Below are 26,116 nucleotides of genomic sequence, written 5' to 3'. Positions count from 1 at the left end.
AAAGCTCCTTAAAATCCCACGTTTTGTGAATCATTTCAGTAGTAATGTCCACTTGTTTCTGTGTTGTGATGTTTTGCATTTCCTGTACTGCACAACTTGAGCCCTTAAACCTTTTGGGGAAGAGAACTTACTTGTTTTGCATAGGTTTTTTACTAAACAATACTATATACTCTCACAGTGTTACCCCAAACAAAATAAGTATATTGAATGCCTATGTCCATCTGAAAATATATATATATTTTTTAAATTGTGGGATAATAGATGTGCTTTCACTAAAGAGAGATACACAGATGATCAACATTTTCAAATTTGGGTGCCTAAAGTTAGTTACCCAAATCCATATTTAAGCACCTAAATTAGTGTGTCCTGATCATTAAAGTTGCTAATCATCTGCAACTCTTAATGGCTTCAGTGGGAACTGTAAATGCGCATCACTTATAAAGATCAGGCCACTTTAATTAAAGTGGTTATCTTTAGGCTCCTATGCTAGAAAATTTTGGCCAGAGATGAATAATGAAGTATGCCGGATATTATCTTCTTCTATATATTTTGTAGTACAATAAAAATTCAACCTATTTTAATGAACAAAAATTATGAATAGAAGCCCAGTCGTTAAGGGGAAGAGTCTTTGGATTCAGATGATGATTATATTTTATTAAAATACTTTTGTGATGGGCAAGAACAAACACTACTTATTTTTGTTCAGCGTTTTTAATACAGATATATCATAGATCACCTCACATTTGGTGACAAATGTAGTAAACTACAAAGTTTACTTGTAATTTATGTTAGTAGTTGTAATTTATCTTGTTAGCATCTGTGGTTGGCATAAGGAAGAGGCGAAGAGAGCTGTAATAACTTAAAAACATTTAAGTCTTTATCAATATTTGTATTATCCCCCCCTGCAAACATATTAACTACTCACTCATTAGCTAATATAATCACACTGAATCCCCAAAACACCTCCCAAATTTTACCAGACAGGCAAAACAAAATAATTCACATGATTTGAAGAAGCAAGAAAGCATAAACTTTGGCCATGTAGCAATTCGTTGAACCAATACATAGTCATACTTGGTTTTATACTTTAATTCCCAAATCCTCAATATAATCCACATATGGTTTCCGTATGTTTTTAAAGCCTATCCTGTGTTCTTTCAGTCTATCTTTCAAATGATGCAACCTGAAGTAAGGTTAGCCAACCCTTATTCCTCTCTTGGGGATGTATTTTCCTTACAAAGTCTAATGGCTATTCTTTTTGGTCACTTTTAATCTAATTTCCATCCAGGTTGTCTTTCTTGATTTAATGATCTTCAGATTAGAAGTATTATTAGTTTTACATATCACTGAGCTAGTCATAAAGACCATGTGCAGAATGATGGCTATGTTTGCAATTGCTCCTTTCGAATCCACATGTATGACTGTACCATCCTATAAAATGTGTTTCATGGATTAAACATATCCAAGAAAAGTGTAAATACCTAAACCTTCTACCTGTTTTCTGCAATGCCCAATGCTTACCATGTAAAATTTTTTAAAAAGACAATTTTAAATGTCTCTCTTTCTGTTTTATAATTAAGGAACTTTGTTGACCTATTCAGTTTTCATATAATTTTCCTTATTTTGTCCTAGTTTAAGGTTTTATACTGCTGCATGTCACTTCCTTTCTGGGTCATAAGCATTTGACATCACTTTTAAAATTTATAAGAAACAAATTAAATGTGTGATGGCCACTAAATTCAACTTTTCTTAGTAACATTTTTTTTAAAGGCCACAGATGAGATCTGGCTAGAGATGAGGTTTTTATGGGTAACAGTTATGTATTTATTACCTTCCAGCAGGTCAGAAATGTGTAGGATTCCCAGCTACACCAATAAACCATATGCCATTGTAACCCACCCAACTTCTGGGTTTGGTGCTCTGTCCCATTGACTGGCATTGAGGCCACTTAGAGAGAAATTAATGAGTCTGCTCTACACCCTTAGTTAAGAGCTACATGGCTTTTAGCTCATGCAGTAGAGGCTCATGCATTTAGCTCCAGAGGTCCCAGGTTTAATCCCACCTGCTGATGAGGGGGGCCTGTCGGTGTTACACCATTACCTTTTTAATATTAATATTCCCTTTACATGCTGTTTGATTGAAATATTCAACAGATCTCTCCATCCTATGTATTATATTATTCATCCTTTCTATTTGCTTAACTAGATTCCTGCTCTTAAAGAAAATTAATATCCATTTTTCTGTCCTGAATTGGTGAGATATCTTTCCTTCTGTAGCTTATGGCTCAGAGCTGATCCTCAATGAGTTTATTTGCAGATACTGGTGATACCAGTGAAACTGTTAAAATAAAAAATAGTTGTTGCCTATGATATGAAATAATGTTGGATGTTAATCTATTACACATAGTCTGCCTTTTTAAATTAAAGAAAAAGGTTATAAGGATGCAGGGGTTGTCTTTAATATATGATTTTCATCTAGTAATAGAAATGAGAAATCCTATTATCCTCATTTAGTTTAGAAAGAAAGCACAAAGGATCCTCTTTGGATCCAAACTTCCTAATTCCAATTGACTCAGCATTCAAATAAAGATTTACAATTTCACATATCAAACTTTCAAGGAAATAGTCTTGTATTCTTACTATTAATTTAATAATGGTGGTGAAGCGCCTGCTAGTAAGTACATATAGTACTGCAAATTTAACTGGATTCCATCAACATTTTCCAATATTTAAGTCATACTCAGATCTGGTGCAATTCCATTGGTTTTACTTGGTTACATTAAGTCTGATTTTAGCTCTTACTCATAAGGATAGCTCAAGCCCAAATATTTTTACATTACTTAAATGTAGGCTTGGCAAGCCAGTCAATTGACCACCTATTATTTGACCACGGTCAAGTATTGTCAAATATTTCAGCAAGAATCCCCTGATCTACGGTGGATAAAGATTGATGATTTAAAAAAAATCAGATTTTTTATTTAAATTGGATTTTTAAAATTTTGTTATTATCATTTGTTTTTAAAAATCAGTTTAAACTAAAAACTGAATTTAATACAAAATACGTCAAGACCTAAATTTATTATAATCTCTTAAAATATTTAAATAAAAATGTTGAATCCATGAGTTTCTACAAAAACTTTGAGTAAAAGGCTGCTTTTCTAGGTAAAGAAAGAATTGGGAAAAACATTCAGCTTTTGAGGTCAAGCTTTGTAAATGTGGCACAACAGTTCATATACTGTATTAAGGGCTTAATCCTGTGGGGACCTAGAGGCTGTGCTACTGGGTGCAAGAGACTTGCAAAGTCATCCAAGGTATTGGGGCCTAGCTTCTGACTCCAAGAGACACCAACACGTAACTCATCAAGATCGATCACAGAGCCCACTTAGATACTCCTATTTTATAGCTTTTCCCTACCTCAGCTTTGATAGGCTCAGTTTTCAATTTAAAGAAAATCACACCATTGAACAGATGGAAGTCTCATGGTAAGCACTTGGGACCTGAGTTTGCTGAAGTGCTAAACCAACTTCTGACAGCAATAGCCTCTTCTGTAGGCACAAAAGGAATATTTTCTTCATTTGGACTAATTCATTCAAAGTTGATAAATTGATTCGGAGTTGAAGAAACTGGAAAATTCATCTTTCTCTTCTCATCATGAATAAAAATGAGGAGGAAGCAGATGAGATCTGCTAGTTTTAAAAGTTTGAAGGATAGCCTGAGTAGCTTATCTTCAACAAGCTTAAGACTGGTCTATGCTGCAAACATAGGTCAGGTTAACAGGGCTGTGAAAAAGTTTCTCTTGGCAAGGGCAAGGCGGGGGGGGGGGGTGCAGGTTCATTCCTGGTTCTTACTCCTTCTCACATAGCTTAGGGGCCCTAGCATCCCCAGAAGGTGTGAGGCTCACCCCTACAGAGTTCTGGGTCTGGAGACACTGAGGGAGGAAGGGTAGTTCTGGCTAGGCTTCATCCTTCCCCCTTTCCTCAATGCTATAGTACTTGCTGAAGGCTGCTTTTGTGTCTGCTCTGCCAGACTGACAGTTTTTCTGCTACTGTGGAAGATGGTATGCTGGAAGAGAAGGGTCACTGATCTAAGCTGGTATAACATTTCATAGGTTCTAAGAAAAAAGACACAGTGAAAACTATGCTGGACATGGTGTGAGGGGTTGTGAGGTGTTCAGTGCTTATATGCTGATCCAAAAAAGAATTAACTAACTTCATGGAGGATAGGTCTATCAATGTCTACTAGCCAAAATGGTCAAGGACGCAACCCTATCCTTTGGGTGTCCCTAACCTCTGACTGTCAGAAACTGGGACTGGATGACGAAGGATGGATCACTCAATAAATTGCCCTGTTCTGTTTGTTCCCTCTGAAGCATTTGGCACCAGCCATTGTTGGAAGACAGGATACTGGGATAAATGGACCATTGGTCTGACCCAGTATGGCTGTTCTTATGTTCACCATAATAGGAGGTTTCAGCAGCTTTCAGTTTGGACCTTTTTTCTTACCAGGTTTTGCAGGCCAGTTGGGAAGTACTGGGTCCATTGTTGATAGATATTGTCAGTGTTTCCCTGGGTGAAGGAAGAACAGTGGTTCCAGCAGCTCTTAAATAAGTCAGTTTTCAAGAAATCAACTCATGATGTTGTCAGTCGTGTTAACTGTGAACCTGTATCTTATCTACCATTTTTAGGCAACGTCATTGGGAAGGTTGTAACAAAGCAACTCTGGCAATTTCTTGATTTTTCAATTTCCTTGAGCTTCAATAATTTGATAATAGACTGGATTTGGGGCAGAAATAACACTGATTATAGTAGCATGGTAGCCGTGTTAGTCTGTATCAGCAAAAATGAGGAGTTGTAGCACTACAAAAGTGATTTTTCCTCCCTTCTTGTCAACTGTTAATAGCCCACTTCCACCTTAATTGAATTGGCTCGTTAGCACTGACCCCCCACTTGGTAAAGCAACTCCCACCTTTTCGTATGCTGTGTATTTATACCTCTCTACTGTATTTTCCACTCCATGCATCTGATGAAGTGGGTTTTAGCCCACAAAAGCTTATGCCCAAATAAATGTGTTAGTTTCTAAGGTGCCACAAGGACTCCTCGTTGTTTTTACTGATTATATTAGTTGATGATCTCCTCCTACCAATGGACAAAGATGGTCACTCTTAAGATAGATTCAGTTCAGTGACATAGCAGTGAAATATTCTGTATCCCAATCCCTTGGTCTTGAATATATCTTACATTTAAATTTTACTCAGTACTGAAATTGTAAGTGGGACAGGATCAGATCAAGTGTGTAGAATAGTGTAAGACCGTCTCTACTGGAGACAGCAGTAACTGTAGTTTTTGCTTTTGTTTTGTAGGAAATGGAATTTGAGAGACCCATCTACCTCTGTTGAGGGAAACTATCAATTATAATTGACTTGTAAAATTGGGTGGGATTGGAAAGAAAGTAAAGCTGCACTTAGTACGGGACAGTAGGCTTTGATTAGACCTTTAAAGGAGAATCTCTCCAGAGAGGGTTAGATAACTTTCCAACAAACTTTAATACAGTATTAAGTCCCTGACTCTTTTATAGTTGTAATTTTTTAACATCTACCTCTCATTTGTGTTCTTTCGCAAACCTTGCTCAAGATGGCTATGCGTTTGTTTCATTTAAGTATCCCTAACCAGCGTTGTTCTTTTATGGTGGGGATTTCTCTACATGCAATGATATGGTCTGGTTTTAAAAAAATATTTTTGTAAGGATTGGTTTCTTGCAAAGATCATTAGCTAGTTTTGAAATGGATCCACTGAAATGCTTTTATCAGTACATGCTCCATGAGAAAGGACTAAGCTTTCACTAATTGCTTTGGTGTGTGGGTCTTTGACATGGTAACCTCTACATATTTTATTGCTGCTTCTGAATTTTTGATTGTATACCAATAAAAGATTGGTTTTTAAAATTTTTTAAAAAATTGTTGTAATTAGCAGCAGCATCTTTTGAAAAGCTCTTTGAAGTACATAAGAGAGTTCTAGAGTGAATTTGTGTGTGTGGGGGTGGAGGGTGAGAAAACCTGGATTTGTGCTGGAAATGGCCCAACTTGATGATCACTTTAGATAAGCTATTACCAGCAGGACAGTGGGGTGGGAGGAGGTATTGTTTCATATTCTCTGTGTGTATATAAAGTCTGCTGCAGTTTCCACGGTATGCATCCGATGAAGTGAGCTGTAGCTCACGAAAGCTCATGCTCAAATAAATTGGTTAGTCTCTAAGGTGCCACAAGTACTCCTTTTCTTCTTGTCCAAGGAACAATTCACAGTACTGAGAGCAAGGAACTCCCTGTTCTCGCTCTCAAACTCCTTCTGTGACATGACTGAAAAGAAAAACTTCAGGGGAAGTTCCTATCTAATATGTAAAATGATCTCTTAAGGGTTTCATTTAGTGTTATCAGAATATTCAGGCATTTGGATACCCGGCTGTAGGAGTTTGGTGTTTATTTACTAATTGTATGTTGGGGCGGCAAGAACTAGTAACCTTATGGCTTTGTCTGTACTAGGCATTTTTCTGTATTTCCCACCATCATCATCACTTGTGGAAGCAACAATGAGAATATTAGTGTTGACAAGGAGTTGCCAGTTTTTTAACCCCACTGTGTCATCAAAAGCTGGTCTGAGTATGGTTCAATGACATGGTGTCTAAAATACCAGTGGCTGGCCTATGTTAACTCTCCCCCCAGAGGAACTTCACCAGTGGTAGCAATGGTGAGAACGATGTCTAATGTAGACACAACTTCTTGTTACGGCCTGATATCTAAAGCTTCAAAGCTGGGAAAAAAAGTTTGAATTAGGCAGCTTCTACTGAAAATTCAAGTAATTCAGTCTTGTCGCTGCTCAAATTAATACCTTGAATTGCTCTAAATAAATGTATGTAAATGGTCTGTATGAATTTCATCCTGAGAAAAGCTCATTGAAAGTTGGCTTGTTATGCATGGTTCTTTGAATCTCAGTCTGTGAGAATCTGAGTTATGGTGCGCTGCACCTTATGCACATGAGATTGGAACCTTTTGAGTACCAGTATCTGTTGGGACCACACCTGTGCAATGTATGTCCTTGTGCACTCCACCTCGCAACTAAGGGCATATAGGGCAGAGTGGCTCTGACTGCCTCTCACTTCCCTTTTGCCGTCACTGACAGCGAGAGGAAACTTTGTAGTGTTCACCTGCTACCCCATAGTGCCCCTTCATTAAAGTAAGGATGTAAATATTTGTAAATATTAGTAGTTACCATAATTAGTTCAGGAGCATTTTTCTACCGTCATGGCAGCTCTTTTTTGTTTTCTTTAGATTTTCTGTCTTTCGCCTGAGTACTAATTAGTGCCAACGTGCCTGCCTGTGTAATGGCCGAGTCTAAACCCTCTGACTTCAAGCCATACCAATCATGTGATGGACTTATTCCATTAACTGATGGACACAGTTGGTGTCTTTTCTTTTTCAAGAGCCATGGATCCAGACCATTGCGCTGTGTGCTGGTCCTTCTTTACCAGAACTTATCACTCCAGAGATACTTGGCTTCAGGAGGTAGAGTTTTAGCCATCCATAAGGGGTTAATTGAGTTTTGAAAGGTGTTCTCTTATGCCAAAAAGGGACTCTTTTCCTATTGATCCCAATCCTCAAGTATCCCTGTAAATAGGGATGAACCCAAAGGCTCACTGGGCCAAATGGCACCAAATCTATTCTGGTATTGAAACAAGGATTCTTCGTAGGTACCAAGATCCCCAGTACAGTAGTCCACAACAGCATTACAGGCCTATTCCTACCTACTGACATTGAGCCCCTGGCACTGGCCTCAGATCTGATGCCACTAGTACCGGTTTCTCTGGCACAAGAAAGAATTAAACCCTCAGTACTGGTAATGTCTTATCCTCCCACTGAGATGTCACCATCATCTCTAGAACATATTTAATCTTCCTTCTCTTCACCCACATACTCTTTCCAGAATTAAGATGAGACCTATCTCCAGATGTCCATTCCCCATCTCCTCTCAGGGATTCCCCAAACAATTCCTGAATCACCCTCTTCCTAGAGATTATCCAAGTGGATCATTCAGTGCATTACATCTTGCTGCCAACTAGCAGATATGCCCCTTCCCTCAGGCAACAGGGTCCACTCAACTAGAGCCGAGGCATCCTCTTCAAAGACCCACAAGGCAGCCACGGGGACCTAATTTTATATCTTTAATAAACATTAGGCTCTGGATCAGAGAGCAAATCAAATGCCAAATTTGGGAGAGCAGTTCTGTAGCTAGAACTCCTCAGACCCTCCTTTATTAATCTGGGAACTGCTAGTCCATCACCATAAGTGGGATCCATACTGACCAAGACTCAAGGTGAGAATGATTACTTATCCCTACAGTAACTGTGGTCTTTAAATTGTTTTGTCCTTATGAATCCCATGACCACCCCTCTTCTCTGTTCCTTTGGAGTCCATCTGTGCTGGGATTGTGAATGAGCAAGGAAACTGAGAAGCAATCAGGGCTGGTCTATCCCGTATGCCGTTGGGTGGATGCAGGGTACAGGTGTGGCTCCAGTGGACATTGCTGGACAAAAGAATCCAATCTCATGCACATGCAGCACATATGTACCATAAATGGGGTGGTGTCCACATGGAAAAAACATTTCTAAGAACCACAATGACTGCAAAGTGGTAAGTAGTTACTGTTTTGGTATTATCTAGATTTTCTTTAAAAATTAGTAGGTGTGTAACACTGAGAACACATACATCTGAAAAATAATTGGAGACAAAGCAAAACCTTTGCAAAGCAAAAGGCAACAACCTCTTTATTTCTTTCCCTTTGTTAATGTTGTTTGAGGAAACTTACTTTGTTAAAAAAGCTTCATGTTTCTACTTTTTATTTCTAGCATATTATCAAGTTTCACCGTGCCTCAAAAGCAAATAAAAAGCCCATGCAGTTGCCAAGATCTATGGTTAAATCACTACTCTACCAGATCCTTGATGGAATCCATTACCTCCATGCAAACTGGGTGCTTCATAGGGACCTGGTAAGTACTCTGTTTTATCTGATATCGAAAAGTTCACATATGTATTCTTGGGAAGAGGAAGAAAAGTCACAAGTAATAATCTTGCCTATCGATCCTTACAGCTCTTCCTGTTATTGTTACTGGATACCATTGGAGGCTTTAAAAATAAAAACAAGCTATGTGTTCACATTGTTTTTATCTGCCACATCTGAACTGAGACAATGATACTGCATCCGGTAAAAGGAATGCAGATACCAATATCTGAAAACAATACACCAGCCAGCTGGTATGTATTTGTAGTATAAGTGTGTGCTCTACTTTAAAAGTGCAGTTTACTATGAAGGAGATAGATAACTTGCACATAAGCCAAACAGTGTGTAAGGTTATCAAAAGCTAGTGAAACACTAGGTTCTTCTGTGGAGTATTTTTTTCACGTGATATTTTTTCTGGCTGTGGGAAGTGAATTGAGATCAAGTTGTCAGCTTTGCAAGTTTCACATGACCTAGAGTGGCTCTTGAAAGTGGTTGCAGATTATGAAAGCTGCCAATTGCCCCATCTATGCTAGGTGTTTTTTCTGAAAGTTTCCCACCATTTCTAACACTAGTGCTGCGAAACACTAACGTAGACAGCCAATAGAATTTCTTTGAGAAAGGTAAACAACATAGTGGTCAAATGTTCTACGATTGTTAGAACTCTACCTGTGGTACAAATGGTGGGAGCTCTAAAGAAAAGTAGTCTAGTATATACAGTTACAGAAGGCTAATATTTGGATTTTTTTTTTGTAGTTACCAACAGCTTTTTGGCCTGCTACTAGCATCGCCAAAAGATTTCAGTCATTTTCAAGTTTTGATGGATGAGAAATGGGTTGTTGCCATATCGTAGTGATCAAATGAAAAGAGGAAATCAGGCTCATATTTCTAGTTGCCAGGATAACTGCTTCATTGCAAAACGTTAATGAAGTTAATTAAAGTTGACCTGTTCCTCAGTGGTTTTTTAAACCTTTAGCAGGTTATTCCACTACTTTTAGATATTAATATATTTGTGCTTTTCTGCATCTGGAATGGTAGTTCTGAGCAACAGTAGGAAACAAAGTTCAAAAAGAGGACTGATTGTAGTGCTGAATTTCCCATTTTTCTCAGAAGAAGGTCTGTGAAAGAAAAGTGTCACTTATGCAAAATGTGAAGACATAATTAAAAATGCCTTAAGACAAAAACCTAAAAACAAAAACTGCTCAACTACATTTAAAGAAAGTATAAATGATCTTAAGACCATGCCACATATAGTCTCAAAGATGTGTTCTCTTAAGAACTTGGTTTCTTGGCAAGGCAGCTACCTATAAGAAGCCTAAAAACTTGGGAATTTCTCTCTCTCTAACCTATGCTATTTATGCTCAGGTTGGCTGATGATACTTTTGTGGATCCTATCTGTTGTCGGTATATATGGAGCAAAGATGGTGCCAGGAGTCTTTGTATTCTTCCTTAGAAATGACAGTTGTTTTTGTGGGAAGGAAGAAATTTTTCCGAATCACACATGGAATGATGGTGCCAAACAGAGCTTTCTATAACTAGGAAAGGAGAAGACCAGAAGACTCTGAAGTTCACTGGGTTCTTGCTATGTAAATCTAATTTACTAGCACGTGCTTAGATATCACAGCAAGGGGTGCTACAGAAAACCCATAAACACACACACTGTACTAGTGATTAAAGACACTCAGAATGCATGTGTGTTTTAAAAGAAAGAACTGCAGAATAAAGCCCCTTTTAAGAATCTTGTAAGTCTCAAGTAATTTAAATCACATATTGATGCACAGCAAACAATACAGTTCTGTAGAAAAGGACCTGGGGGTTACAGTGGATGAGAAGCTGGATATGAGTCAGCAGTGTGCCTTTGTTGCCAAGAAGGCTAATGGCATATTGGGCTGCATTAGTAGGAGCATTGCCAGCAGATCGAGGGAAGTGATTATTCCCCTCTATTTGGCTGTGGTGAGGTCACATCTGAGTATTGTGTCCAGTTTTGGGCTCCCCACTACAGAAAGGATGTGGAGCCCAAAGGAGGTGGTGGAATCTCCATCCTTAGAGGTTTTTAAGGCCCAGCTTGACAGAGCCCTGACTGGGATGATTTAGTTAGTGTTGGTCCTGCTTTGAGCAGGGGTTTGGACGAGATGACCTCCTGAGATCTCTTCCCACCCTAATCTATGATTCTATGATTCTATTTGCTCTAGTGGTTCACATCCACTATTGAGATCGGAGTTAATATGCTCATTTAGCAACTCATTTAAATGTGTAATGATAAAAAAAACTCAGTTATGTTTCCGAACATATCCACCTTCTTCCTTCCTTGTTATTTGTACTTATAAAACAATTGTATCTACATTTCCATTAAACTGAATCAAAGTGTGTGTATGTGAACTATTTCCCTTATTCCCTAAGCCTGATATTTGTTTCTTGTTTTGTCTTAGTTGGTTTGGTTACACCCTTTGGAAACAAAATACTTTTTTCTATTTTATGTAAAGCAGTGTTTTACAGCTGGGCACATGGTGTCTTCCTGATTAGATAGTGTAAGTAATTTCAAGTTATTTGTAGCAATTCAGCAAGAATAAGAATCCTGGGAAAAAACGTAACATGTAAATGTCATAAATTTACAAATCTAAAGCTATAACAATATCAGAGAATATTTATATCATAGTACCAGTCAAACTGTTTTAGTATAATGCAACAGGAAATGATGTTTAGAATTTACTGCACACAAACTACATTGAAAAATGCAGAAACATAAGAGCTATACACTTGCCAGAGTAGTGGGTGAGATATCATACATTTTATTGTGCTGTTGCACTCGTGACGTTGCACTCCATATGATTTATGAAAATATGCTTATAAATGTGAGTATGATGTAACTGGAATACGCTTTATGCAAAAGGTATCTTGTAAGGTATCATTACAAAGCTTATCATCTACTGAGTGTGTTCATCCCATTTGTTTGCATGTATTATTTCTATGTCTGGAGTTAGAAGAATAAGATATAAACTTGTATTACTAATGTAAACATATTAAGTGGACGCCATTAAGAGTGCTTCAGAATCAATTAATTGTAAATGACACTGTTTACTTGCAAATCTTCCTGTGTACATGTGGGCCAGCCCAGGAAGAATGGAGGCTGTGGTCTCACAGGCCATCTGATCATGTCACATGATGCTGGAATCCATCTTAAATCTGGTACTTTTCCATTTAGAAGTGGGGGGGGGGGACCCAGAGAGACAAAAGATTCCCAACTTGTGCCACAGCTATAAAAGGGGGTGGAGCAGGACAAAGAGGCTGCCAGTCATAAGAAAACCCTTGCTTACCACCTAAGATGTCTACTGGAACTAACAAGGACTATACCAGGGGAAAGGATTGGGCCCAGATGAGGAAGGAGTCTAGTCCGTGAAAGAAGCTTATTGGAACATGTCTGAGGGTGAGATATTACTTGTAATCAGTTTCTTAATGTATTAGGCTTAGACTTGTGTGTTTTTGTTTTATTTTGCTAACCACTAAAATCCTACTTTTTATACTTAATAAAATCACTTCTATTTATTAATAAACCCAGAGTAAGTGATTAATACCTGGGGGAGCAAACAGCTGTGCATATCTCTCTATCAGTGTTATAGAGGGCGGACAATTTATGAGTTTACCCTGTATAAGCTTTATACAGAGTAAAACAGATTTATTCAGGGTTTGGATCCCATCGGATATCTGGGTGCTGGAGCTGAGCTGTTTTTAGTTAAAGTCTGCAGCTTTGGGGGCATGGCCCAGAGCCTGAGTCTATGTTGCAGCAGGCTAGCGTATCTGGCTCAATAAGGCAGGGTTCTGGAGTCCCAAGCTGGCAGGGAAAACAGGCTCAGAGGTAATTTCAGCACAGCAGGTGACAGTCCCAAGTGGATCTTTGTGACCAAACCTGTCACAGCATTTAATCAAAAGAAAATGGCAAAAAATTAGATAGTAAATATATTTATAAAAATAAATTAAAAAGGCGTGAAAAAATTTTAAAGGCGCCACTTGTGCTCGGTGGGGGAGCAGCCGCTGCCCCGCTTCCCCCTAGTTACGCTACTGATTCTAAGGTTTAAATGTTCAGGTTAAATTGATTACTATTGGTTATTGAGATTTTTTTTCTTTAGATTTAATGTAACTGTGTTGATAAACTTTATAATATTGGGGTTAATTTTTTTCTGTGGGAGATTGAAAGACTAAATGGCTTTGTACAAATATGAATTTTTTTTTAGATTAAATACTTATTTTTCATCCGCAGAAAAGCAGCTTTCGAGAGGATATTCCTTACCTGATTATACTATTTAATAAGGTGTACATTTTAAAAGATGAAAGTAATTAACCAGTAGAACAATTTACCAAGGGTTGTGGTGGATTCTCTATCACTGACCATTTTAAAATCAAGAGTGGATGTTTTTCTTATAGATATGCTCTAGGAATTATTTTGGGGAAGTCTGTGGCCTGTGTATTACACATGAGTGATCACTCTGTGATCACAATGGTCTCTTCTGGCCTTGGAATCTAAGAATCTGTGAATACGGCAAAGAAGAAGGGAGCATAGGATTTGGGACAAGAGCACAGTCTTTATGTTGTCACTACTGTCAAGTTTTAATTTCTTTCAATAGCATTATGTCCCTTTAATGACCTTGGAGATAGTGTAGTAATAGTCTACAAGATACATAGACTTGTTGCCTATCAAGACATTTAAAATGATACTTTCTGATTGGATTACATGTTGCTGGGTGAAGAAAAGAAAATCTTAACATAAGAATGGCCACATATGATAAAACCAAAGGTCCATCTAGGCCGATATCCTGTCTTCTGAAAGTGGCCAGTGCCAGGTGCTTCAGAGGGAATGAACAGAACAGATAATCATAAAGTGATCCATTCCCTGTCACCCATTCCCAGATTCTGTGGGAACTGTGCATGGCACAGGCCTTCCCTTCCTGGATACAGTTAGGAATGCAATCAAGGTCTCCCTCCTTTGATGCTACACAATGCTTCATTAGCCTTCAATGGGCCATGTTTTGTGCAGAATGCACACTTTACCTTAATTAACACTTCTTTTCTTGTTTGGGAGTTACACAATTACAGAGGTTGACAATGCAAACACTCAGCGTAACTTTATATCATGGGCTACAGAGGTTATAAGTGAGATCAATACATGCAGTATCCTACAAGTATTCCATAAAGTCTAAATGCTGAACACATTCTTATAACACTAATATCTGCTTTCGACTCTAATTTAATTTTACCCTAACTCTTTGAAAAGGTGACTTGGTGGCATTAAAGGGTAAGCTTGAAATGCATCCGCTACAACCACATACTTCAGAAATAATGGAGTTTTTGCCTTCTGACTAATTCTGTGTGGTCCTTTAGAAAATGGATCATTTTGCCTAAACAACCACAAGATCTGGAAATACTCTTAAGTAGCCAAAAGAACCCCACTGCAGAATCCACCACACACTGTCCACAGTGCTTTTTAGAATAATGTTATTAAGAGTTCCAGACATTCTGGCAATTGTCAGATATTGCCTGTGACATTATCCCTTTTTACAGCCTATATTCATTACTGATGGAAAATAAGAGGCCTGAGCCATTTCATTATTTTTTTTTTCAATCTTTTTTCTTATAACAAATTCTAGGTGCCAGTTTCTAGAATAAATACAAAAATACTATACACCAGAAACAAGAAAAGACTAATTTACACAGTTGCTTAGGTTCCCAAGCATTAACTTAAATATTTCCAGCACAGGATTTTTATGGCATGTATTAAATTTAAGGAAATCAAAGCCAAGAGGAGGAAAGACATGGGAAGGAGTGGGATGGGGAGAAACAGAGGGGATGGGAAGAGGCATTATGTGGATTAGTCCCCTGCCTTTCATCCAGATGTCCTGAAGGGATCTTTAGCTAATCAGTTCTAGGAAATTGTCCCAAATGGATTCAAATTTTTCTGGGGTTTGCTGTCTATTTTATGTGATCCTTTCCTTCGCAGCCGGGTCTGCCAGTCCATTATACCAGTGTTTGTGGTTTGGAGGACTATTTACTTTTCCAGTGTGGCAAAATTTGATGTCTTGCTGTGACGGAGTGGGAAGTATTGACCTGAGGATGTTGCGTGGGAATTTTACTGGTACTGTCTGCATTGGTGCTGGATGGTGATGGGATATCAGGGTGTGACTTCACTTCAGGGATGATACCTGAGCATGTAACCTGAGCCCAGGTGACACCTTCTGCCCGGGGAAACTGGAGAAAGGCTGGAGGAGGAACCGGAGTGTGTGGCTGGAGGAGAGTGCTGGAAAGGGTTTCAGTTGGGAGCTGGCTGGGGAAATGGAGGGAGACCCAGGACCAGGGTCTAGGCTCCCTTCTCCCCAAGATGGACCTGACTGAGGGGGTCCTGTTGTTTGTGCCTACAAGCTCTGTTTGGGACTGTGTTCCTGTCATCTAATAAATCTTCTGTTTTACTGTCTGGCTGAGAGTCACGGTGAATCACAGGAAGTGGGGGGTGCAGGGCCCTGTCTCCCCAACGTGCCGTGACACTTGCAACCAGTAAAGTTCAGTGTAGCTATCTGCTTCGGTATAATGATAGCTTCCATTTCCAGGGTACATGGCCCATTATGCAGGTATCTGCTTTAAGGTCAAGTGAAGTCTCTATGATTCTGTTAATTCTCTCCTGTAGGAGCTATTTTACCTAAATGTTCGTAGGGCCAGAGACAGGGAGAGACTGACACTCTAGCTCTGTGGTAAGGGCACTTACGATACAGAAGACCCAGTTTCAAGACCCTGATTCAGTACCCTATCCCCCAGGCTGTAGACTCTCTGGCTATGTCTACAATACCACGGTAAGTCGACCTACGCCACGCAACTCCAGCTACCTGCATAATGTAGCTGGAGTCGACGTACCTTAGGTTGAGTTACCACAGGGTCTACAGCTTGGGTGGTTGACGGGAGAAACTCTCCCGTCGACCTACCTTACTCTTCTCGTCAGGGGTAGAGTACAGGGGTCGACTGGAGAGTGATCTGGTGTCGATTTGGTGGGTCTTCACTAGACCCATTAAATCGACCGCTAGTGGATCAATCTCAGAGCATCAATTCTGGCTGTAGTCTAGACATACTCTCTTTTGTGCGGAATCAGGCAGAGCGGGGACTTGAATCTGGATCTCCCATATCCTGGGTGAGAGCCCTAACCACTGGGCTATTGGCTATTTTGGGGTCATTTTCATGAAACATTTAGAAATATCTCATTTTCACAGAACAAAAACAAATGTGGAAGAAACCTTGAAATTTTTCATGAAACGAAATTATTTTCTGGCAAGTCCTAATTAATATTTCCATGTGTTCTGAGATCCTCAAGTGAAAAATGTTATACAGTACAAATTATATAATATTATCTTTTTGATGAACTCATCCCAGCGAATTGGAAGCATTAAAGAGCATATAAAATAAAAGTTAATTACATGGCTTGTAGGTAGTGAGAAACTGATCATGTTTGGAAGGACTCCTTAGTGGGGGAGAGTGTTATTTGTATTGATTTATAGAATGCTATAAATTTACACTGCACTCTACAAACATAGAGTAAAAGATGTTTCCTGTTTCAAAAAGCTTGTCCTTAAGATGGTGATTAATTTTAAAAAATTACCTAAAATGCTGCAGAACTGAAGCAGTTTTTTTCAAAACAGAGGCAGTTTTTCAATGTTCCTTTTCAGATTATAAATGAAGCAAAATGTATGTGCTTTTGAAAGATGTAACCTACAATGACCAATACAAGAATCACTTCAAAGAAGTCTGACGATCTCCCCTTCCACAAGTGAATCTGAGCAAGGATTTTCAAAAGCTGATATCAAAAGTAAATTTAGACTTATGTTCACTCATCAGTAGTTTGACAACCAGTTGCTGAGCAGGAATGCAGAACTGTTGGAGTCTGCCCTGCTGCCAACAATTTTGTGCTAGCTTGAAGATTTTCTTGGTACCAATCAGGATGTATACATGCCTTTCTATAAATAAATAAGTAACCAACTAAACTGTCTGCCTGTTTGTTTAGCTTTTAGAATATGCTTTCCATTGAAAAATGTAAGTCCTTACAATAGATATCGCTTGTGATTTTTTGGTCTTGATTGGTGCTTTTCTCCATCTGTCTACTGGTTCCCATATTGTACAAAAAGAGTTGGGGCGCCTATTCCTCAGTCATTCCACCTGACCCTTTACAGCATAGGGATCTTATCACACTATGTAAGTATCTTAAAGGATCAAACCGGGATCTACAGAAAGGATTTCTCATGTTCCCAGAGTGGGATGGTGGTAATGATTAGAAGATATTTGGAAGGGCGGTTTCTGCTTGAGTGATTTGGAATAGTGTGCTGACAGACAAAGTGGAAGCAGATTGTACTGATACCTTTTAAAGAGACGTTCATTTGTCATCCAATAATGTATGAGTATGTCAGCTAAAACAGGGTTTACTCGCTGACAAATAGGTTTAATTTTGGTAGGCCTATTGTTTTCTGCATCCTTAAAATGTTATGTTTATCAGCGTCTACTTCAGAAGGTCAGGAGTGTCTTTGCTTAGAACACTGAGGTGTGCCCCTTCGGTTCCAGAGAGACTAAGGCTATATCTATACTGCGTAGCTTACAATGGCAGGGCTGTGCTGCTGCGGCCGCACTGTTGTACGGTGCACTGTGTGGCCACTCCTTATCGCTGGGAGAGAGCAAGGGCTGATAGCTTCATTGCCAGGAGCACAGCTCCTGCCAACAAAGCGCTGTCCACACCGGCGCATTTTGTTGCTAAAACTTTTCTCACTCGGAGGGGTGTTTTTTCCCACTCCTGAGCGACAAAAATTTTAGCAATGAAAGTGCCAGTGTAGACAAAGCCTTAGTGTTGTAAGGTTATATACGTCTGCTAAGCATTTGAATACATCCAAACAGCATTTGAATACATCCAAACAGCAAAACATCTTCCAGAGGTCCATTAGCACATGCTTTTCCCTTTTGGATAACTTACTAAGACTTCTGTGGTTTGTAGATGCATTTTACAAATGAAGAGTTATAATTGCTGTCAGGGAAAAGCTTAACCAAGGTTTAGAAAGAGGTTTACGCCAATAAAACTTTGACAGGAAATAAAATGTGTTTGTAAGGTAAATCAGAAGAAAGAAGGTACTGACTTACATTCTTCCGGCTGCATTCTGCCAGTAAATTCAACAGCTACATGTGGCTCCTCTGAGAGCTGCTTATCTGCTCTCCTGTGGAGTGGAGAATGGAGAGTGAGGACAAAAAATAAAAGTAGTTCAGGAATCTGTTTATTTCTTTGCTTGATGTAGAAAAAACAGAAGGAAAATGTTCTCATTTCTAATGGAGCAAATTCACATGCCATCTGCTTTATGAAGCATTTTGGTAAATAGATAATGTATTTAGCATGCTTGTGCAGCTGTCCTCTTGGAGTGAGCAAACTGAGCTTTACATTCAAAAAACAACTCTTTAAAGTACTTCCTTTCCAGTGACTGTAATCTTGCAAATTCTGTTTCTTTTCTGTTTTGTTCTTAGAGAATGCTGCCTTTTCTCAGCTATGATGTGATCAGGTAACATAGCATTTGTCTAAATTTCTTTCTTATTCAGTGGCATAATCCATCATGAATAAGGTTAAAAAGTTCATACTTTTAATTCTGGAAGGTAATGAAGCTTGAAGCAGATCAGAGAAAACAGAGCTGTGTATGCATACATAATATGTGAAGAAACAAAGAAAAAATGCTGTATTTGCATTTGTTCTCAGGTGTTGATCCCCTTCTTGTATATATTCCTCTTCACTTGTAACATATACAGTCACTTTTCCCACTATATTAGGATGCTGCAATAATGTAGCAGACTGTGTTGCATCTAAATTAATCAGTGCTGATCAATGGTCCAGTAACTTGCACTGACCCGTGACAGTGAATGCTTGCTTTCATTTGTTAGCTTTATCATGTTCTGTGATCTCTGTCAGAGACAGACTTACTTTGCTGTAAAAATGACAGGTCTGTAGGTATTTCACAAAAGAGTTGTCTCTGAAGCATCATCTTCCCCCCCTTTTTTGCTTGTATTTAAAACGTTTTAGGGTGCAAATTACATTTAGTTTTAGTGTAGGTCAGATCTGTAAAAAACACACAGTAAATTAAAAATATACCCTAGATGAAATTATTTGTGTATATAAGGATCAAATTTTGAAAGGCTCTTCACAGGAGCTGGCAATTAAGTTTTTAAGTTGAACAGTAAGAGAGTAGTTTGCTTGTAGCTTGTTGCTTGTTTGGCTTGTAGCTTGTTGCTTCTTTTTTTTTTTTTTGATCGGCTCCCGGCAAGCAGGGGTAAGGGGGGGAGAGTCAGTGGTGCACAGCGGGCCCACCACAGTCCCAGACTGCATGTCGGGGGGGATCTACTCACATAGGTTGTTGGGGTTCTTAGGGATTGGCTTGTTTTGGCCTTGTTTTGAAATGGGATTAGCTTGATTTTTGACTTATTGTGAAAGTCGGGGTGCTTATTTACCATGTGAAAATTGGCAACTGTACTGTCTGCCATTATTCTTTTAGTGCTTTGTCTCAGGATTTGACATAATCTACCAACTCAAATAGTAGGGTTACCATACGTCCGTATTTTCCTAGACATGCCCAGCTTTTTGGTTCTTCAATCACTGTCCAGGAGGAATTTTTAAACATCCAGGATTTTGCCATTATTATTTTTCCCCAAAGAAGAGTTGATCATTCAAGAAAGGTAGTGAATGTTGATCATTCAAGAAAGAAAGTGAATGCTGATCACTCGAGAGAGTGCCCACTTTTTCCCCTAGCTCCCAGTGCTTGAGCCACGAAACAGCTGTTTCATGTGGCTGGGAGGGAGGGGGGTGGAGGGGGAACATGGCGCGCTCAGGGGAGGAGGCGAGGTGGGGATTTGGGGAAGGGGTCCAATGGGGCAGGGAGGAGGTGGAGTTGGGGTGGGGGCAGGGGGGCACAAGCAAATACCCACCCCACCCTGTGGAGTGTCCTCTTTTTTGAATGTTCAAATATGGTAACCCTATCAAATAGCCTTCCTGCCTACTTCAGCTCATAGTGTAAGAACAATATAGTGTAAGAACAATAAAGCAGTGATTTTATTTAGTAAAGCTACTGGTGATTTTATAGCACATTTTCTTTGATAGCACCACCTTTTGCATCAGCATTAAAAGTTTGCTGCCTTTTTTAAATCTTGTCACAGGATGGCACGCACTGCCCCTTAAGAGGAAAGAGGCCAGTGCACCTTTGTCTGGTCAGCTGACCCCTCAGTTGAGCTAAATAAGAAGGCAGCTCGCTTCTGGGTGGTGGGAGAGCCTGGGAGTGTCAGGTCTGAGAAGCAGTCAGGAAAAGGGCAGAGAGATCATATTTTGGGCTCTCATTGCCTGGGAACAGGGAGACAGGCCAGAAACTAGGAGGCCTGGGTAGTGGGAGCAGGAGCTGCAGGAATCTCCTTGGTTGGGGAAGCAGTGGGAGCCAGTGGGGGAAAAGAGTCCCTAAGGAGAGAGCCCAAGGAGGCAGTGCTCAGTTAATGGAGCATGGGAGAATCCTACAATATGCCCTGAAGCAGGACTTCAGGGAGGTAAAGTGGAAAAATCCCTTGGGAGCTATAGACCACGGTGCTGGGGAGCTGTGTTTGTGGGGGTTTTGCCTACCTTTGAGAAATAAAACCGCCTGAAAAAGAGACTGGGTGTAGCAGTGGGTCTTTGTGGGCTGGGGATGAACCAGCGCCTTACAGACCTCCTCATTGCTTTTGACTTCTGCTAGCCTAAGGAGCTGAGAACACAAACTTGGATTTTCTCCATGGCAGTCTGTTACATTTCCATTCAATCGCCATTATTTTTTTCATTAAAGGATATATTAAGTGTAGAGAATGTCGTTGTAGTCAAGCAGTGGTGAAATTTGGAGTTTAAAAGTATTCAGCTGGTTCTACATGAAATAGCAATTTCAGATTTTCAAACTTAAGAACCAGAGTAATTTAACTCCATCCTTCTTGATTAAATATTGAGTTAGAATTGGAAAGTTCAGTGCAGTGTCCATCGACAGCCAGTATTTTTTTAATATAATTTTTCTTTGCAAATAATGTGTATGGACCAGATTCAGCATTCCTAAAATTCCCATTGAAGAACTTTTGTCATAGAGATGGCTGGGAACTATGTACCCTCATTCATTCTTTCATTCAAGAGTAAATAATACAATTTTTCTAAGTGGAATAATATGGCACAGCATACAAGATATCTCTAGTACTCAGGTGCTGGAGGCATTTTCTTGTTTAGTTCAGTTTTATATCTACCTTTAAAACAATAACCCTTGACATAATAACTGGGTGACATTTGTCAGAGCTTTGGATAAGGCTCAAGTTTGGTGAAACTGGATTTATTGAGCTAGCAGCAACTTCTAATGCTGTTGAAGCTTAATTTTACAGCAACTGAACTTTTAGAACAAAAGCCTTGGGGGCTGGTTTGGCCACTTCATTGATATTGGACTCCAACAAATTAAATGGGACACTGGATTCTTGTTTTTGAAAAAATCAGGATACTGAAAAGGACATTACAAACTCAAATATTCCTGAAACTTATTCTTATCAGGTCACTGTGTATCAATATACTGATTGTCATAGTCACTAAAGGGCAACAGTGTTGCATGTTTTCTGCCTCAATATCTCCTTTCAGCTGCAGCAGTAAAAAATATGTGGAAGAAAAATGGGGGAGCCAAAAAGTAAAGGAAATGAGGCTGTCAAACTGATGACAGGAAATTGTTGTGTTTTAAGTTTGAAGCCCTCCTCTGCCCTCAAAAAAAAAAAAAAAAAAAAGAAAAAGGAAAAAAAGAAAAAGCCATTGCCTTGTTTTTCTCCTTTCAAGCTCAGTTCTGTTACCACAAAATGAGAGTTTTGTCAATGACTTCATTTTATCCCTCTCCCCTCAATACCTTCTATAAGCTTCTGATCCCTTTAATGGCTGTCCAATTTGTGTTATAATTTTTGGTTAGGTTGGGAGAATCCCAGCTCTCCCCTTCCTCAGTCTCTCAATAAGGGTGTGTTCTGTGTCATAAAGGTCTGAATTGTTTTTAACCAATGTGCCATTCAGCAATATGCAGCATTTTACAATTCTTTCTGAAGGGTCTTCCTGTTAAAATATGGGCGATAATAAAATGTCAGTATAATAATAATGACTTTAGGATCATTCTTGTTAACTCATTGTTACCCATATTTTGGGCTAATATACTTTTTAACCTTCCCCAGCAGTCTTCTATAACCCATAGTATGTATTTTCCCTATTAAGTGGGAAACACTCTAAAGTTACCATAAATATTTTCAAAAATATTGGGTTCAGTGTCTTTTTATTTTGTTGAATTCTAATTTTAGTGATGGTGCCAAATCAGCCCATACCTCTTATTCTAAAAGTCCCACTGCTGTAACAGTCATTCAGTTGACAAGAGTATGAAAGCTTGCTAACTCAATAAGAAATAAAGCTTCATCAGGTTTGACCCTTATCCAACGCTGTCAGAATGTCATTCACTCACAGTATAATGGTTGCTACTGTGCTAAAGGAATAATTTAAACTGAATGGCAGAGGATGTAGTTTGTTACTTCATCAGTAAGGAATAATGCGAGGCGGAGTACATTTGTTGGGCAGAAAGCAATGTTCTATGGTTTGTGATAACGAGCTAGATTTTCAAAGGGATTTAGGCACTGAGTGAGATTTTTTTAAAGTGCCTAAGTAGATTAGGTACCTACTCATAGATTTCCAGTTGAAAATCTGTCCCTAATGAATGGGAGTTTGGTACCTAACCTGGGTAGGTGCTTTTGAGAATCCTAGTAGTGCCTAAAGATGGAGATAAGCCAAATGTCTCCAGTACCTGAGAAATGTAGTTGTCTCACAGCAGCTACCTGCTCTTCCACGTTATTCTACATAGAAAATGGTATAATTGTTGATAAATGGGGGAGAAAATGTAAGTAGTTCTGAGCCATGTCAAAGACAGAATTTGTTCTTGTGGGCCAGAAGTGCCTTCTTATTAACAACTTCCATCTGTTGTTTTCCTCCTTGACACTTACCTTTCATTTGTTTCCATTCTCCTCCTCTGCCCACATTCCTTTAGCTGTCAATCTGCCTGTTGCCACCTCTTCTTCATTACTCATATTGCCTTGACTCCATTCTCACGAAATCCTCATCACGCTCTTCATCTTTAGTGCCTTAATTGTTGCAACTCCCTTTTCTGTGCCCTTTCCAACTCTTAATTGAACACGCCCCATCATGTGCAGAATATTGCTTTATATATCTTGTCCCATGTACAAACAAGTGCACTCACCCCTCCCTAATCTTGAAATAATTCCACTGACTCCCTGTTCATTTCAAGATTCAGATCAAAATTGCCTTACCTGATTTAAAACTCTTGAACTTGCTCAAGCCTATGACTCTCTCTATACCCTCTTCCAGCTCAGTGTGTTTTTCTAGAACAGGGCTCCTATCTGATCCTGCTCATAATCTTGAGTTTCAGTATGAGTGCTTTCTCCTTGAAATGCCTGCCCCTGGGAACAGCCAGTGCTTCTCTACTTTAAGCTCTTTTAACTTTTCTTCTTCCCTATGTCTCTTAATTTTTCTCCTTCTCAGTTATTGGTCTTACAAATGAATAATTTGCTCCCCATAAACTGTATTTATATAATTGCTTTCTATATTTACAACATACAGTATTTTGTATTTAGCTCTTATAAAGCATTTTGGGGATAATTTATTGGAAAGATCCTATTCAAAATAAGATCTATTGTATTTTTACTTTTATGTCTCAGATCACTCCCTCATCCTTGCACTCTTTAAAAATAAAAATATTTCCATTTTCAGAAGTTATTGTAAATGTTTTTTATTATTGACCTCAATTTTTGTAGAAGTCAGGCTGATCTCAAATATATCAGATCAAGATAAAGGAGGTATCAGATGAGGTGTAAGGATAGGGAACCATTAATGCCATTGTATAAGGCACTGGTAAAACCGCATCTGGAATACTGTGTACAGTTACAGTTGCACAGGTGTAAGAAAGACAAATTCAAACTGGAAAACATGCATAGAAGTACTATTAGGATGATCAGGTAAATGGAGGTACTATCTTGAGAGGAGAGTAAAGAGCTTTGTTGTACTGCATGTCTGTAAGACTTTCTGAAAATCTGCTATCATAACTTTCCACTGCGCTCTCACAAGGTAAGCAAAGAAAAGCTGGGCCAGAAATTGAATGGAAGACCTTCAGTATGTAACTTCTACAATAAACAGTGTTGGAAATTGATTATAGACGTGCCCACCTGGTGATAGAGGTGCTGTGCAACTGAAAGTGCAGTCTCTCCAATGAAGGAAGGAATAGATCACTTCTGACCATAACATCTCATATCAGAGGGATAGCTGTGTAAGTCTGTATCCACAAAAACAACGAGGAGTCCAATGGCACCTTAAAGACTAACAGATTTATTTGGGCATAAGCTTTCATGGGTAAAAAACCCACTTCTTCAGATGCATGCATTCATTTGGGCATAAGCTTTCGTGAGTAAAAGACCCACTTCTAAAGATGCATGGAGAGAGTATGCACCTGAAGAAGTGGGTTTTTTACCCATGAAAGCTTATGCCCAAATAAATCTGTTAGTCTTTAAGGTGCCACCGGACTCCTCGTTGTTTTTATAACATCTCATGGAACTTTTCAAGAAAGAATGGTTTATTGGGCGCAGAATATGTGTGAGCCGTTCTAGTCCTTGGCTTTTCTTTGTAGAACATGCAATACCATACTCCAGTATAGAATAATGGAGTTTCCTGTGTTTCATTCGAGGCTACTGTGACATTATTCCAGGATTTATTGTTCACCAAGCAAAGTTGACTACTGTTTTTTTCTACATTATTATTATGACTGTCCTATCACTTTCATCTAGTAATGGTCCAGTGCCATAATTAGCATCCCTTTTGTTCCTAATATACTTTAAAAAAAGGTCTTGCATAATGACAGGTTTCAGAGTAACAGCCGTGTTAGTCTGTATTCACAAAAAGAAAAGGAGTACTTGTGGCACCTTAGAGACTAACCAATTTATTTGAGCATAAGCTTTCGTGAGCTACATACACATTGTAAGGAGAGTGATCACTTTAGATAAGCTATTACCAGCAGGAGAGTGGGGTGGGAGGAGGTATTGTTTCATGGTCTCTGTGTATATAATGTCTTCTGCAGTTTCCACAGTATGCATCCGATGAAGTGAGCTGTAGCTCACGAAAGCTTATGCTTAAATAAATTGGTTAGTCTCTAAGGTGCCACAAGTACTCTTTTCTTTTTAAAAAAAGGTCTGTTATTGTCCATAAACTGTTGGCTATAGGTTTCTCCTTTTGTCCTTTGGTTTCTCCTATCACGTTTCTACAATTCCTAGTTTCTGTTTTATATTCATTGCTATCAACTTTCTATATTTTTCATTTATTATTATTTTTTTATTTTTCTTTATAACTGCTTTCACTTCCCAGCTAAGCCATGTTGTTTTTTAACCAGTGTAGCCTTCTTTCTTGGCTCTGACCCTTTGGGCATCTAGAGGGGCAGCTCATCTTTTTGGGCCTGCTCTACCCTTTATGCCGTTGGTGGAGAGCCTGGGGACAAGGACATCTAGGGTGTAGGTGCAGCCCCAACGGACGCAGTTGGGCCCACTCTGCTGTTTTGTGCCCTCAGGTCGGAGGGGTGCATCTGGGGTGGAGGCCCAGCCCCAACACACACTGCTGGCCAAAAATATCTGATCTTGCCCAGTTGGGATGCATACACACCAATGGTGAAATCCATGTGGCCCACACATCTTGATGTCACAACTGGAATGTGGGCGATCTGGCCTAGTGATCAAAGCAGGAGTCAGAGTCCAAGACAGGCTAGAGGGCAACTGAGCATTGAGTGTCAAGAGGCAAGCAAGGTCAGAGTTACAGGAGATCAGAAGCAGGAGGCAAACTTGAGAGCAGAAGTACGGATCAATAACCAGAGTCTCTCCAGGTTGGGGACCCAGGATGTCAAGCCAGGGGAGCAGAAGCAGGAAGCACAAAGCACACAGTCCAGAGTAAGGTGGATCCCAGTTGCATGGACA

The 26,116-nt window shown here is 39.3% G+C and overlaps 1 protein-coding gene across 1 annotated transcript in view; it reads left to right on the top strand.

Moving 5' to 3' along the window:
* CDK19 (cyclin dependent kinase 19) overlaps nucleotides 1-26,116 on the top strand; it is a 220,455-nt gene that overhangs the window by 120,694 nt on the left and 73,645 nt on the right. The window contains 1 exon segment of the mRNA XM_073337045.1: nucleotides 8,895-9,035. Within this exon segment, the coding sequence (XP_073193146.1) occupies nucleotides 8,895-9,035 (141 nt within the window).

The sequence above is a fragment of the Lepidochelys kempii genome, chromosome 3 (genome assembly GCF_965140265.1).
Source record: "Lepidochelys kempii isolate rLepKem1 chromosome 3, rLepKem1.hap2, whole genome shotgun sequence".
Lineage (NCBI taxonomy): Eukaryota > Metazoa > Chordata > Testudines > Cheloniidae > Lepidochelys > Lepidochelys kempii.
The sequence above is the reverse complement of the archived record's forward strand: the minus strand, read 5'-3'. Positions and strand labels throughout refer to the sequence as shown.